Source organism: Apus apus, chromosome 1 (assembly GCF_020740795.1).
Source record: "Apus apus isolate bApuApu2 chromosome 1, bApuApu2.pri.cur, whole genome shotgun sequence".
NCBI lineage: Eukaryota > Metazoa > Chordata > Aves > Apodiformes > Apodidae > Apus > Apus apus.
The window spans coordinates 151796014-151811698 of NC_067282.1; the positions used below are offsets into that span (position 1 = coordinate 151796014).

The 15685-nt window shown below is 46.9% G+C and overlaps 1 protein-coding gene across 1 annotated transcript; it reads right to left on the reverse strand.

Annotated features, from left to right (window-relative positions):
• Positions 1-2431: 2431 nt before the first annotated feature.
• On the reverse strand, positions 2432-14191 carry IL2RB (interleukin 2 receptor subunit beta). Its single transcript, XM_051628654.1, has 9 exons — positions 14065-14191; positions 13608-13734; positions 12013-12112; positions 10715-10823; positions 9566-9714; positions 8951-9122; positions 7083-7179; positions 5162-5246; positions 2432-3801 (listed from the first exon to the last, which is right to left on the reverse strand). Exons 1-9 carry the CDS (start codon positions 14189-14191, stop codon positions 2974-2976), a joined length of 1794 nt encoding a protein of 597 aa, XP_051484614.1. The 3' UTR covers positions 2432-2973.
• Between the last annotated feature and the right edge of the window lie 1494 nt (positions 14192-15685).

The following is a 15685-nucleotide window of genomic DNA, read 5'->3' on the forward strand; positions in this document are numbered from 1 at the left end:
TTCAGAAGAATTCCTTTACTGCAAGTACCCTTTACTTTCTGCTTCTTCACAGCAGAAAAAAGGGAAGGGATGTGGGAGTGGACTGAGACTGATGTCGCCTATTTATGAACAAGGTAGCTTGGAAGGAGGGAGATGGGAGATATGACAGCTATCTTTGCTGTCTCCGGGCTTAAGATACAGAGAGGATTCATATTTGTGGCTGTAAGCTCGGTATTTTCCACACAGTGCTGGTGTTCAGCTTTGGTTTGCCTCTGGTACTGCTGGACGCTGTCATAGCCCCTTTCTGTGGCTTTGTGAACCATGCGTTCACATTGTCTTGAGAGGGGACCACTCCCCGTGTGACATTTCCAACAAGCTCTTGGGGACCCGACAGAGAAAGGGCCCTGTACCACTGAAACTGTTGTGCCTTTGCTATTCATGACCTGGGTTACTCACATATGAGACCACATGATCTTGTCTTCCTGGAAGAAAGGTCCGGTTATCGCCAGATCTGATGTTGAGCGCTTCCTGCCGCAGTGTGTCACACATTCACACCCAGCGTGGCTGCCAGTGCAGTGCTAACAGCCTGCCAGCTCCGAAGCTGTCAGCATTTTCACTAAAGGGGGTGGTGGTGGTGGAACCCAGAGCCAGCAGGATGGTCCTCAGGGACTTGCAGCAGGATCGCTTCCAACTCTGCATTCTGGTTTAGGTGGCTGAGTTCCCTGGGGAAGGGAGCAGGAGGGAGGGCTACAGGTATGTTAGTCTGAGCAAAGCTTTGCTTAGTTGTCTGTTTAGAAAAGCTGTTAATCCTTTTCCCCCAGCCCAAAGGACAGGAAAACACTGTAGATTCCTTAATATTTATTTTATTTACAAAGAGGTAATTTTTTTCTTTTGTACTCAGCAGCAAGAATAATTGAGATGCTTATGAAATCCACATTGGGACAGTATAACAATCAGTACAACCAGGATCCTTGGTCCATGTCAGATAGGAAATTGCTCATTAGGGCAAGGGATTCAGTGTCTCTTTTTGAAGAGTCCACCTGGGATGATTCTAAAAGTACAGCTAACTGCTAAGCAAGCCAGGTGTTGTCTGGGAAGCTGTGGAATCTTCTTCCCCTGCTGTATCCTGGAGGCAACAGAGCAATTCCCTTCTTGAGGCAAGTGAAGAAGCTGATGACAAGCAAGGTATAGCTCCCCCAGCCCTTTCAGCTGCAGACAGACTCAACTCCTTTGAGCAGCTTTTTTGAGGTGAAACCCAAGTCAGTGGGTGACCCCATAGCTGGGACCCATAATGACATTCAGGTTGCATAATGCAAGGTCAAGTAACAGTGTGCAAGCAGGACAAAAAGGAAGCTCCGTGCTTGTACAGATAGAGGTAGGGAAGAGTTGGTTCTGGGTGATACTCACAGGGGTGACAGAAGTACCAACACTTCTTATACCCTTGACCTTTTTGTTATAAAAACTCTTAGAAAAAAGATCTTTAGCACAGGGCTGGTATTTTCCCACTGCTGAATAGACCAGAAATATGGCAAGAAAGCAGACAGCCAGTGCAGATGTTCAATGCAAGGATGGATGTAACCAGAAGAGCTTCTCTTCCTTTGTCTTGCCACTTTTCTTCTGTGATGTGCTACTTTTTCTTAACTCAGAGGAGCAAATGAAGAGTAAAAGGTGGGTTGTTGTTTTGTGTTGGTTTTTTTTTTTTTTAAAAGAAAGTTGTCTTTGCTATCCCCATTCTTTGTGAGTGGATTGAGGTTTTCTTTTCAGCAAAGGTGCTGATTCGTGGTTTAGTTTTCTGGGCTCATTCACCACATCTTTGCCACTAATTAGGCAATGGTTTCCCTTGAGCAATGGAAGGAATGGGTAGCACCGTTGCGATGTTTTCCACTAATACAGGATGTGGGATGAACTATTCTGCAATCAGCTTATCACAGTCAAATAAATGTATTTTGCCAGCAGGGCAGAGAGGCTTTCGATTTCATGAAAAATATTGCAGCAAGAATGGGAAATTGTGCACGTTCTTTTCACTGCCATCATCAGACCTGGGGAAAATGGAGGAGGGGGGGAAGAAGGGGATTTCCTCAGTATTTTTAACCCAATAATGGGGATTTCTTTCTTACACTGCATTGCTTAGACAGCTGATACGGTTGTTGCTCTGAGCCGACCTTAGAGACTCCAGTCTAAAGCTGGACTGAGTAGCTCAGAACATAATCTCTGATTAAAACTTGAAGTGAGGAAAACATAAAAATTAAATACACCCTTGCTCAGTCAGGAGGAGATGTCTTCCTCCATTTTATTATTGGCCTCAGCACTGACTGGCAGTGCTACTGTCTCTTGTACAAAGTTTCATATACACTTACTTAGGCATTTCTTTCTCTCATTAGAGGTTATTTAGGCTGGGATAATGCAAAGGGACCTGATAGCTGAGTGCTATTTTATAGCAAGATGAGGAGTGTGGAAGGGCTTGCACAGCCTCCTACCAGGAACTGGGCTGGAAAAATCACTCTGGTGAGGTTTGGGATGGCACTTGAGCAGTGTAGGAAGGGGTTTCTATGCCATCAGACCCAGTAATAGCAGAGAAACAGGTTCAGTTGTGAAGGTGAGTTCTTGTTGGCCCTTATATCCAAGAATCAGGTTTCTGTGTCTCTGTTAGCTGTGTAGCCACTAAACAGCCTTAATGTTCCTTCAGCATTATCTCTGTGTTGCTTTACTGTCCACTAGCCAAGTTCTCCATGTCCTCTCATTTCCAGCAGTCTGTTTCACTAACCCTTTACCTGAGGAACTAGTGCTACCCACGTAGCCATCCATGAATTTACACCTTGTCCATCCTATCCCTTTTCTGGTCTTGCAGCCCTCTGCAGTAACTGTGTTCTCCAGCCTTGTTAAAGAAAGAATAGTCCAAATGGGTTTGATGTTGAAGTGACATTCATGTCCTGAATACAAAAAGTTCCCTGAAGAGAAGGCCTTTCCCACCCATGAATTTCCTTCTGGTAGATCCTAGACAGAACAATGGCTGTACTGGCTTTGGAGATCCCTCAGAGAAAGGTAGGCACCAGTGTTTGGGACCTGGCTGGAGAAGGCTGCTCTGCATGGGTTCTCATCCTGGCTTTGCTCTAGAGGTGGAGGCTGAGAAAAAGAAGAGACAGTGTTTGCTGCTGGTGTACAGGGATCAGTTGGAGGGCCTGCCTCTCCGTTCCCCTCCATTGCATCAATAGTATCTCTGTCATGAAGATCTGGTGGGTCAGGAAAGTCAGTGTCCAGCTTGCACAGGGCCTCGGCAGGTTGTGAAGCTGTTTTGTCCATCACCTTCTCATCCTGCTTCAGAACTGGTGCTGTTGAGGTGTCTTCACTTGACTGCAGAGCCTTAGAAATAGCCATAGTCCGTTGAGCTTTACCTTCTGTCTCTTCCATGAAGGAGCCATTTTGGAAGCCCTGGGTTGCCTTGGTACAGTGAAGAAAGTTGTGGGACAACATGGGCATGTCTTCTGCCAGTGTGCAGAGGTCTGGGGAGGGGAGAGCATGATAAAACTCACCATCCTCACTGCCACTGCCCTCCTGGGTGAAAGGCTCATAAGTGAAGTAGACCTGACAGGGCTCTACCTCAAAGGAGTTGGAAAAGTGGAAGAAGAAGTAGCCTTGGTTGGTGAAACAACTGGATACAGAGTGCCCACTTGTTTCTAAGGGAGGATCAGGAGTCAGGGTTCCTTTGGAAAGTAGAAATTGGGATTCCTGGTCATTCTTCTGCATCACCTCAAGCACGGAGATCTCTGAGGTTGTACTGTTCACGCAGTAGGAGGATGTGGAGAATGGGGAGGAGAGCCATTTCTGATGGGGATGAAACACAGGAGAGAGACTCTTACACCCAAAGAATAACACCCAGTGAGGAACCAAAGGCTTCTTCTCCTGAGTGCCCACAACAATCAAATGACCTTTTCTCTGTTCCAGCAAGAGGTGCCGGAAGTAGGGGGAGGGAAATTCACATTTGTGATGCCTCATCTGCAGGATTTTCAGAGAGAGTATATCTTTCTGTCACTTTGAAATCAAGAGCAGATCTTGCAAGCTTATAGTTTGACATTTCTGGATGGGGGAAGAGAGGATGGAGAAGTAAAGTGAAAGGAAGACAAAATAAATTACAAGACCAGAACAAGAAGTGAAGGTGGAAACATAAAAAGCAGCACTGGGATGCCTCTCATGCCAACTTTTCCTAGGTCCTGAAGTAGTGTCTGATAAATCTACATGGCCCCATAGAGATTTCTTGTCTAAAGTACTTTTTCAGGCTCCTTGTGCCTGGATTTTCACACTTATCATGACTGACATCCTGCAATGCATCATTATCCTTAAAAATAAACCTGTTGTGATAATACCCAGCTTTTTTTTTTTTCTTTTCTTTTTTCCTGCAGTGGGAAAGTGTCTTCAGTGCCTGCTACACACTCTGCACCTACTCCACACTCTTCCCCTGTAGTTTAAGCTTTCTAAGGCTTTTCAGCTCAGGCTTTTCCAAAGCTTTGCTGTTCTCTGGACCTTCTGCAGTTTGTTTCCAGCCTTCTTATCATGAGATGCCCCCTTGGGATCACCTCCCACGTCTTGTATCGACAGTCCCTGTAATATTGCACAGAATGGTAATTGTCTCCTTGCAGCTGCCCATACTCATGGAGAGATTAGGGGAAGGGAGAAAGTGGGAGTGTATAAAGAAGAGAAAGAGAGAAAAAGAATGCAGAAAACCATGAAATGCCATCCAGCATGATGGCAATTCACATTAGGAGCAGATGAGGCTCAGAGCCAGGAGGCAGGGATCACAGCAGGAAATCTGGGGAAGAGCTGGGCAGCCTTGGGCAGGCAGGGAGGGACAGAAGTGGGGTGGAAGCGGCTCTGAGAGGTCAAGCTCCTTCCTGAAGGTCCCCTGTTTTCTCTCAGGCTTCCTGTTAGGGAAGCAGGGTGCTGAGGTTTGTGTGGTTTGCTGTTTCTCGGTTCTGTAATTAAGAGATGCTTTGGCCGAATGCCAGGTTTCAGAAGGTCAGCAAATAAAACTCAAGTGGAGACCCCAGCAGCTGGTGCTACAGGGACATGTGTGGTGTGTGCACATGTAGGTCTGGTGACCAGCTGTTTGTCCCGAGTGTGTTCAGATGGACCCTTCTTTTCCTCATTTCTCCCTCATAACCACATGGCCTCATCCCCTGTCCCATACCTGAATATCACCTCCATGAACTGCAAATAGCGTGGGAAAGAACTTCTCAGGGTCTGGGATGTGAGTCTTCAGGATATTCTTACACCTTGAGAAAAAAGAATGAGAAGGCAGAATGAAGCAGGGACTAATCCTGAGTAATCTGGTACTGTGGTGGGAGTAGAACAGGGCATCGTGCCTCATGGGTACTACGTTGGCATGGAGGAGAGGTAAAATAAGAACAAGCCTGAGGGATGTCCTTGCTCATGAGTGGCCTGAAATGCATTAGCTAAGGGTGAAAGTTATAAAGATGAGGCAGTTAAACCTGACATTGGACAATATACTCCCCTCATCCTTTTCCCTAGGGAAGCACAACCAGCAGTTCACTAGTTTCTTCCCTGCCTTATCTTGTCACCTTAACTTCTCCACCTGCTCCCCTTAAACCCTCATCCTGATGACAAGCTAGGCAGGTCTCCCTTCCTTCTTTCCAAGCTCTAGCTGTTGTCAGTTGCCCCCTCTTTGCTTTGCTGCCACCAGAAGAGCTGCATGCCCTGAATGGGACCATTGCTGGCAAGGCTGTGCCACAACTGCCTGTCTGATCTGTTAGCAGGACACTGCATGGTATGGATAGACACACGGGCTATGCAAGCCATCTGAGCACACCTTGCACCAACACAGTGGCCTCTTCTTTACTGGATCTGGAGCGTTGCCATTCTGAGACAGCATGAATAATCTGCTCTTCTGACCCTTGGAGAGCTTGGCTGACCCTGTCAGCTCTTTGCTGAAGTTTTGGTGTGGGATGCTCCAAGGAAAAACCCTCCTGACCTCTGAAGGCAATCAGTGTACTCTCTGAAGCATCAGAATTTGCTAGTTCTTGCATATATACTACCTTACATCACTGCAGATGCTATTTTTATTCATGCATGTCTAATCCTTCCTTGAATCTTACCTCAGCATTATTCGCCAGCCAATTCCCCCAGGTTAATTATATTCCTTGGAGAAAGGAGCTCTTTTCATCTCTTTCTGTGCCATGTAGCTAACCCTTCCTCACCCTTGTGTTATGACTCAAGGTAAAACACAGTGACCAGTGACTTTCTCAGTATCCATCTTCCTTCAATATGCATTTCTTTCTTTCCTTACAAAGAAGCCATCACAGCCTTTGCTGCTTCATCCCTGTGAGAATATTTCTCCATGCTCCCCACCTTCAACATCAGCATCCTGCTTCTCTGCCCTGTCCTGAGATGGGAAAGCCTGAAGCCATTTCTAACCTCACCATGCTGATGCATCACTCTCCATAACAGTGCATGGAGTAACCTCGTGAGACACTTTCAGTCCTGAATTCAGTCCTGAATAAAAGCAGTGCCTGGATAGAAACTCTTGCAAAGAGATCTTTTAAAGCACTGTGTAGATGTTTACCAGTATGTGATGAGATACTTCAGGACTGCACAGACCAAGGAGAGGAAGAATTGTTCTCTGGGTTTGGACTACAGATCAAATGTCACCAAGTCTTGCCTGAGCTCTTGCTGGAGTGTTTAACTTAGTGAGAAGATAGAGGTACTTGGATTGTTTGGTCCTTTTTATTGAAGAGGCGCCCAACCCAGTGGTCTGCATTTTAAGAGGCAATTTTGGTGCATCCCTGCCAGGGGACACCACTCTAACCCCTGGACAACAGAAATGCTGAGGCAGCTGTGTTGAATTCAGCCAGGGCATGGCACAGCACCAGCTCACAGGAGTGCAGCACAATACAATGATGATTGTGGAACCATATCATCTTGGGTGGTCATATAACTTCCCAGACAAATGTCAGCCTCAAAAGGTTGGGCTATAAACCAGCTTTTTAAGTCACTCTCTATCCTGAGTAATACCAAGTGAAAAATAACCCTGGTTTTGAGAAGACACATAGATACAGAAGAGGAACAGAGAGGAAAAATTGATTCTCATTTACCATTTTGAAGTCCGTAAGTTAAGAAGGAAGGCAGTCCCAATGACCACAAAGATGCAGGTGCTCACTATAAAAGCTGGCAAGACTGCCCGGGGTCTTTCTGCAAGGTAAGAAAGAACGAGTGAGTTGCTGTGAAAATTTAGCTAGAATTCTGGAGGTAGGATCTGTGGCCCTTCCACAGCAATTCCAGCCAGTCAGGGACACAAAATTGTAATATACAGGTTAGATAAATGAATTTTGCTCTGTTGTGTAGGGTGTTTTTCAAAGTTTACTTCTCCTTGCTTAATAGATAATTTGTGCTGAACTGCACTCAAAGTCCCTATTCATAACAAAACTACAGCTGGGGGTTGCCACACACAAGGTGGCACAGTCTACTGGTTGAAGTGTCCGTCAACCTGTCCGTCTTGTTGCAAAGGAAATCAGGAAGTCCTAAAATCAGCTTGGGTGGGATTGAAGACTTCAAACAGCATTATGAGTTGGTGAGGAAGACAGCCTCATGAGGTTTATGGGTCTTTGAGAAGGCAGGACAAAGGATAGAGAAGATTAGGGATCAAGGGGCTGGCTTCTTTTTTGGAGAGGTGTAGGAGAGCTTTAAGATGCTAAGCAGGTTACAGATTTCTGCCACATGATTATTTTGGTATTTGGATTGTAGGGTTAGGAGAAAGAGACTGAGTTCCCACATTGCCAGCACTGCCAGCACTACTCAGGCTTGTCTGGAATCATCTCAAACTTTCCTTAATCTGTCTCTTTCACACACATCTCCCCAGAGCACTTTTGCTTGGTCTTTCTATTCTGGTTCTTGTCTCCTCTGCTTGCCACCCCCATCTCTCTCCATCCCTTGTACCCCTTGGTCTGGGCCTGGAGAGCTCCTCTGGAGTAGTTGTGAGGGAGCAGATCAAAATGAAAGAAAGGGGAGACATTTTTAGGACATCCTTTCTTTGCCTGTCCTTGAGATGCTACTAAGATAATTTTGTCTCCTCTGCCTCTGGTACCCTGGTTATCTTTGGGTCTTGGTTGCTATGACAACTGGTTGCGGCTGTATCCTGTTCATTGACATCACACACTGTCAAAATTTGATCGCCACAGCAACACAGTGCCCTTACTAAACATAGCTCCTCTGTTTATATACCAGCAGCAAGCACTACAGGGAGAGACTGGGTAGGGGCAGAGTGGGAGCAGCATGAGCAGGAATAACATCTATCTGCTTGTTTTTCAGAAAAGAAATGACAGAGACCACAGCCAATGACTCACTGAAAAACTTGCTCGGGGCTCTGTCTTTCAAGGCTGGAGGTGTCCTCCATGCTGTGGTTCATGGTAATGACTGATGTCAGTATCAGGAGACACTTTTGGAAGGGACTGACATGCATGTAAGTCTCTTTCATTCTCTGTGAGACTTTGCTTCCTAGGCTCAGGTCTCCTTTGGTTCAAAAGCTGAGTACTCTGTTTCACTGCAGTTCACTGCTAATGGCTCCAACAAACCGGGCCATTTTAGAAAGCTGGATTTATATTCCTAGGTCACAGGAATACCTGGGAAAATGTCAGTCCTGGTGGCTGCGGCTGCAGGTCAGATATCTGGCCTTACTGCTCTGGGGAACCAGTCCTTGATTACCATCTTGTGGATTTTGCTTGGCTTCTGGAAGTCAGAGGGGCTCTTTTGGGGTCAGGGCGGTCTTTGCCCTTAAGTCATGTTGGCCCAGTGTGACCTAACAGATTAGGAGGGACAGATTGCTTCCAGCCTTTATATTCCTTTGTATTAACACAACCCTTCCTACCCATCTTCCTCCAGCTTCTCTGCCTGCTTGGCCTTTCCACCTTGTTCTCCCTGAGTTTCCTCTTTCCCCTCCAAACCAGCCTGCCTGTCTGATCCTTACGGTCAGCGTGTGTCCTCCACAGTATCGTCTCACTCCAGTCGCTCCAGACGCCCTTGCAGATACTCGAGGCACCGGGCCCTGCACGGACAGCTGCCTCGTATTTCAAGCCAGGGGAGAGGCTCTCAAGCACAACCCACATCTGATCCTGCACAATGGTGAAGTTCTTGGCCTCCTGGGATAAAGGTAAAATCAGAGCATCATCAACACCCCGCCATGGCTTATAGGCTCACATACCTATCTCTTCCAAGTCCCTCAGAGAGGACCTGTCTCAGATCCCTACAACCTGTGCCCTGCTTGTTCTCCTTGGAGGACAAGACTTCTTCACTTTGTTTGTTATTGGTTTGGTTTTTTTTTTCATCCTTTTCAGGTCTGTCCTGAAGCTGTCTGGATTTCTTTGTGACAGCACTAAGTAGAATAGGATTCCTGTCTGCCTCCATGTTGTCACCAAACACTGACAGCAGGTGACACAGATAAGAGTAGCGAGATGTCATCTGCTCTCCAGCTTCACTAACACTTTTTTTGTGCTGAAGGGAGGCCCAGGAGCACATCCTGGGGGATATAAAGAAGACCAGGATTTGTAAGGTGACAGGTCCTAGTGCCTCACACCGTACTCACCTCCCAGCACTGATTTGTGGTCCGATACCGCACTTGATATTCCCGTTCCCCGTACAAATAGTGAGAGGAAATATTCAGGCTCCACGTTAAGTTGTAGGTGTTGTCAGTTTTGCTAACCAGCTGAAGATTTCCTGGAGGCCTCAGCTTTACTGGAAAGAGAGAAGGAGCAAGGGTGATACCTCCACAGTGTCTGTCCATAACAGGGCTCCACCACAAGCCCCACTGCAGCAGGTCTGGTGTCTTGATTGTGTTCACAGACTCCAGCCAGCCATGGCCACGTGAGATGCTTAGTGAGCTCCCCCTCTCTGTTCCTCCTTCTTCCCCACTGTCACAGAAGGCAACAGGCCTGTTTTCTCTGGTCTGCATTAAAGGCATCTCCTCCTGTGAGCCTGTGAGAGTGGCCCCTGCAGTCAGTGCAAGCCCATGGGGCCATGCATCCTATCTTGTAGGGATGATCCACAGGCAATTGTACCGACATGAATGGAGCATGGCTGGGGTGACAGCTGCTTCCCAGATGCTTTTTCAGAGAGCTACAGCCACAGGGGATGGAATTACACAGACTGTCTGGGCTGATCCTTCCCAGCTCCTGAATCCAGCCATGCCTTCCTATGTCTCACCTTGCAGCAGCTTTATTGGACCTCTCCTTCAGCTAGGTAAACTCATGCATCCAAAAAAAAAAAAAAAAGTACCCAAGAAGATGTTTTTTTTCTGCTGGATTAGTGAGTTGAATCCTTTCAGCAAGGACTGATGCATGCCAAAGCTGGCTTAAAGGGCGATGGAAGCATGTATCTGGTAAGAGGGGCAGGGAAAGAGCAGCAAGACTTTCCCTCCTTCTTGCAACATGAATTTTTCAGGAGGTCAGCTGAGCTGTCATTGCCTGTTTGAAGCCAGAATTCCTAGTGCAAAGCAATCTCATTCAACAGTGTCCCAGATACAGAACAGGACAGAAAGTGCCTGGCATGACATTGCATGTTAAGAGTGCAAGTGGCAGGAGTCAACATGGTTCATCTGTGCTAATTGTAGCAGGAGACAAGGAAAAGACACAAGTCTAAAATCAGCTAGGGGGCTGCATAGGAGTGGATGGGGAGGAGAAATTACCTATCATTTTGTGAGGAAGCTTCAGAGACTGCAAGACAGATGAGTACTCACTATTTTCAAGTGGACTGAAATTTTCTATTCGCACAGGTATAGACCTGTTCTCTCCAATCTTGCAGTGGACAGACAAGGTCAGACGGTCTGCAGCGGTGAAGCATTGAGTCTGCAAGGAAAATTTACCATTAGCGACCCTAAAGCCTCACCAAAAAGGCATGCATCGCCTACCTATAATAGGTTTAGAAATACTTGACAATAAATATGGATTATATTTGTTGTTGAAAGGCATAAGCCTCAGTGGTAAGTAGAGGAATCTAAGATTTCTACTTGATGTGGTTGGACTTTCTTGTTGTTGCTCACTGGTGAGAAGAATACAATATATTGTGTTATGCTAGTTTGCTAGGATTGCTGTATGTGCTGACTAAGGAAGAAAGAAGTGACTTTCTATGAGGGCAACTTATTGAGAAAAAATATTTTTACTAAAATATCTTATGTTCAGTGGTAAGATTGAGACGACATTAGTATGAAATATTACTCTTGAAATACAATGATTCTAAAGAGCCACATACATCATACGGTATTAAATAAACAATAGGGAAATCAACTTGATTAGAAAGAAAAGATTTCCCAGCTGTTTAACAACCCTACAATTTGCACATGATGTGCAAAAGTAAGAAAGCTTGTCTGTTGTTTGAACTGGTTGTGACTTCATCTTTGAGGAGAATTAGCTGATATGGTGGGTTTTTTTTCTGAAAACAGAAGGGCTACAGTAATTCTGGATATGACTGAAGGAAGTACATAATGAGTCTAAACCCAGACTTATTTAAATAAAGAATGATAGCTAGAGGATTTGCACTACCATTATCCCCACTGATGTGTTGCTGTTGCATCTTGCATTTGACACACCCAACCAGGCTTCACAGTAGTTAAAGATCTGGAAAATGGTACTGACCTCTTCAAGGAAAATGAGGTCAAGAGGTGACCTCAGAGCTGGTGGTGATGTCCATCCCTCCTCAGAGGAAGGGATTAGGGCCAAACTTAGATAACTGAGACATAAGATACTGCATGTGACCTGTCTGCCCCCCACCTCTTCTGCATGTGTCAGGACAGCATGGCCCAGCTCACAGCAAAGCCAGTCCTCCCAGCCAAGGATCCCACAAGGGCAATACCTTGTTAACAACCCACAACTTCAAAACCAACACACAACTTCAACCCAATCCCAGATCTGAAGTCACGGATTAGGCTTGGGCTTTTTATACTGCTCTTGAATGTCACACTGTTTATACACCCCCACATCCACATACAAATCTTTTCCACTTTGTCTTTAGCCCAGACATCCCAGATAAATTACTCACATTGCTGTTTTTACTGAAGGTCTTGATGCATCTCCTCAGTCCTGTCATGTGTTCTGCCTTGGGTAACTCACAGTGCTCCTTGAATTTTTTATGTGAGAAACTGGGTTTTAAGCAGGAGAACTCCAATGAGCAGCAGAGATTATTTTGTATTTAGTTACACTGTATGTAATGCTAAAGGTCTCTCAAGGCATTTTGCATTGTACCACATTTGCTGAACAGGTTACAGCAAGCATATAATTCCGCTTTCCCTCCCCATTGCATCACTCAGTCAAATTTTACATGCTGAAGCACAAAGAGTCAATGCATCCCAGTTATTTCAAGCAAAAGTACGACAGTAGGTTTTCCTCTTTCCAAGCTTTTGGAAAACCCTCTCGCTACCCTCTCTGCTTCCTGGTGATATCACAGGTCACACAGAGCCCAAACACACCTGTTGCCCACAACTACACCAATGTGGCCTTGGAAGATGGGCACCTGCTTCAGGCCCTCTAGGGTTTACATGTCTCCTTCAAGCTACTGATAGTCCTGCAGGATCTCAGATACCAAGTGAGATGTATCTTCTGAACCAGGTCCCACCTGAGTTAGCCAGGACCGTACATCACACTCGGTAGTGCTACACCACAACCTCTCTTCTGATCTGGCAAGAATGGCTGGAAAGCCTAAGCTGAGCTATAGCACAGGGGGTGACAGAGTGGGATTGCAGCTGAGGGGCTACCAGACTGAGCTGGCTGCCCTAGGTCAGAAAAGCTGGGACTTGCTGATGGCTGGAAGAGGTGGAGTCCTGGAGCCCTGGTCAAGCAATGGCACAGTTCCAAATCCAGCCCAAATTCCATGCACAGCCATTGCGATTCAGTCCCACAGAGCAATAGAAATATTTTTACTTTGTCAGTCCCGTGCACCAGGCCCCAGAACATACTTGCCAATCTCACCCCACTGGAGATGTCTCTATGACAGTCAGGAGCAACCCACCCACTGCCAGAATCACACCCAGCCTGTCCTTGTGAGAGGCACCCAGGGAAGCCTTGAGGGAGGCTGATAAGTTACTTGGCTGAAATTGTCATACTTGGAGACCACAGAGACTCAAACCCCACTGTGGTACTGGCCACACACCCACCCCTCTGCTGGGAGATGTGTGGGTGAGGTAAACATCATGAACCAAGAGAGATGAAAGGGCCAGGGGAGATAAGGGGAACAATAATTCCTTTCATTTATTGTCACTCAGGGTGCAAGATCTTAAACAATGGGTAAAGGGCCCCTATATAACTTGAATTCCACCCGCATCTCTATATATTCTCCTTTCCCATTGAAAATGCCTTTCAGTCCAGAGGGTGGCTATCAAGGAAAAGGCATTTTTGAAAAACGATGCACAGACAGAGTTATGGAGCTGGAAGATGGGCTGTGTTAGACTGACTGGGCATTGGACAGCATCTCAGCCCATGTAGGGTTAGAGACGGAGTTCAAGATACAGCCTCCTGGCTATATGACTCCACTACATCTGGCCTGGGAAAGGGGGAGCCTTCAGTTATGCTAAGGGGTAAACTTTCCAGGATACTTTTCATTCAAAGCATTGGCTTTCATCAGCTTCTCTAGCCACTCACCTGTCACAAAGATGGAAGGTCGACAAAATCTCTAGCTGGCATGATGCTTCAACCAGGTCCTTGCCTGGCTTCCAGTCACAGAAGAGAGCTGCCCGTGAGTCATACCAACATGTTAGACTGGAGGTGCCTACCAGCAGAGAAGTGATGGACAATGGCATGACTAAATTAGCAATGATGTTTGACATTAACCATCACCCCAACAATCCTGCCCCATCCAAAACTACAGACTTGTCTCCTGGACAACTGTCTCAAAGCAAGGAAGGCAGAGCCATGCACTTCTCTGTGTCCTAGGAGGTTGATGTGCTCATAAGAGACCTTTAACTACTGCAGCTTCCTCTGGCTGTATGTTACACCACAATCACTGCACAGCAACACACACAGTGGCACACAAGCTCCTCCGGCTGACCCCCCTCCCTGCTCACCCAGCTAGCGCAGATGAAGGAGAATCACTTCTTACCTTGTGCTAAGTCTGATGCCTGTGAGAGAGGTGTGGGGCTGAACAGCCAGAGGTGACACAGAAGCAGCAAAGAGGACTTCATCTGTACTGGTGACACCTTGAAAGAGAGAAGACGCCCCTCCAGCATAACTCGGAAATGCAAATTAGGAAGATGTCATCTCACAGGAGGCATCCTCTGTCTCAGGGCAGGGTTCAAAGCCAGTGCCAGCCTTCTGGGCTCAGAAACTCAGACTTTCCACTCTGGAGTCGGTGCTTTTCCCTCAGCACCTCAGTGTTTTCCTGCCTTGGGTGCTTTGCTCAGAGCTTTGGCAGTGCCACACAGATGGGCTGTTTGGAGGAGCAATGCCTGCGGGAAATGTGTGTGTGCACGCGCAGCAGTCCATGTGTGTTGTTTCAGGCTGCTTGCTGACTCAGGTAGAGCTTGTGTTTTGAAGAGCTGCTTTTTTGATAGGCAAGCCCTGGGGCTGAAATAACTAGGTCCTCACTGAGTAAGCAAGGTCTCTGGCTGCAACTGACAAAAGTTAGTTGCCAAGCTCGTGGCTCAGGAGGCAGGTTTTGAATGGCGTGTTTGGGAGAGGGGAGGAAGTAAGGGAGAAGTAGGAGTTTACCAGGTTCTGGAATGTCAAGGCTTCATCATATCACAAAATATCACATAGTCACGCACAAACCATGGACCACCCTTGCCAAGAAGACCCTGCACTGCCTTGAAAGGAGCTGTGCTTTTAGGTGTAGCAGAAAATTTGGGCTTTGTAATTAGGAAACTCTTCAGCACCCCTCATCCACCTGTGGCACCCAAGGAGACTCCTTATCATACAAAGCCTGTACAGCCATATTCCATATTAGACAACCTGGGCTTACAGGCTTCTCATCCAAGCCTCCCACTCTCCCCATCCACATGGACACCCTTACCTTGAGGTCTGCCTCTGCCCATAGGAGAAGGGGCCACCCTCACCTCTCAGCAAGCCCGGAGCCCAGGCAGGGCTCAGCAAAACAAGGCAGAGCCCTGCTGAACCTTGCTGGGACTGCCACAGGAGCGGGAGGAGAGGGTTTATAAAGGGCTGCATAATGGGCATAATATCAATTCCCATCATGATGGAAGATTAGGTTCAGAGGAAGAAAAACATTATGACAACACATTGACATACAAACCGGAGAGAGAGAGAGAAAGAAAGAAAGGTGGTGTGGTTGTGAGATGTGGGTATGATTTGAGAGGAATGTGAAGAGACAGAGAGATAAATACGTGCTCAGCCCTCCCCAATGACGAGATTCAGTTTGTCAGACTGAAACTCCTTCCAAGACACTTTTCAGATCAGTCACCCCTGTGTGGGAGACAGCTGGCATTGCCCCCTTTACCTTCCAGCTCCAGGCAACTGGTGATCCAGATGAAAGGAGTCCCCAGGGACCAGGTCGTGGTCTTGGACGGAAGCAGGTGCTGGACTTTGAGGGCAGTGGGGTTGGGGGGGAAAGGGAGAGGGACGGAGGTGGATATCCTAGCTCAATGCATGTCCAGCTGTCAGCCTATGCTGCTGGAGTAAGAAAGATGCCTCCAGCCCAGCAGTTCTGCTGTGGAGCTGTTCCTCTTGTAGGTGTGTGGTCTCTCTGCCTTCTCCCTCTCACCTTT

Coding starts and splice junctions, on each gene's coding strand:
- IL2RB (XM_051628654.1), bottom strand. CDS start 14,191: ATGCTGGAGGGGCGTCTTCTCTCTTTCAAGGTGTCACCAGTACAGATG. Junction 5,247..7,082: donor AACTTACGGACTTCAAAATG/GTAAATGAGAAT, acceptor TTTTTTCTCAAG/GTGTAAGAATATCCTGAAGA. Junction 3,802..5,161: donor TTCATGGAGGTGATATTCAG/GTATGGGACAGG, acceptor CATCCCCATCAG/AAATGGCTCTCCTCCCCATT.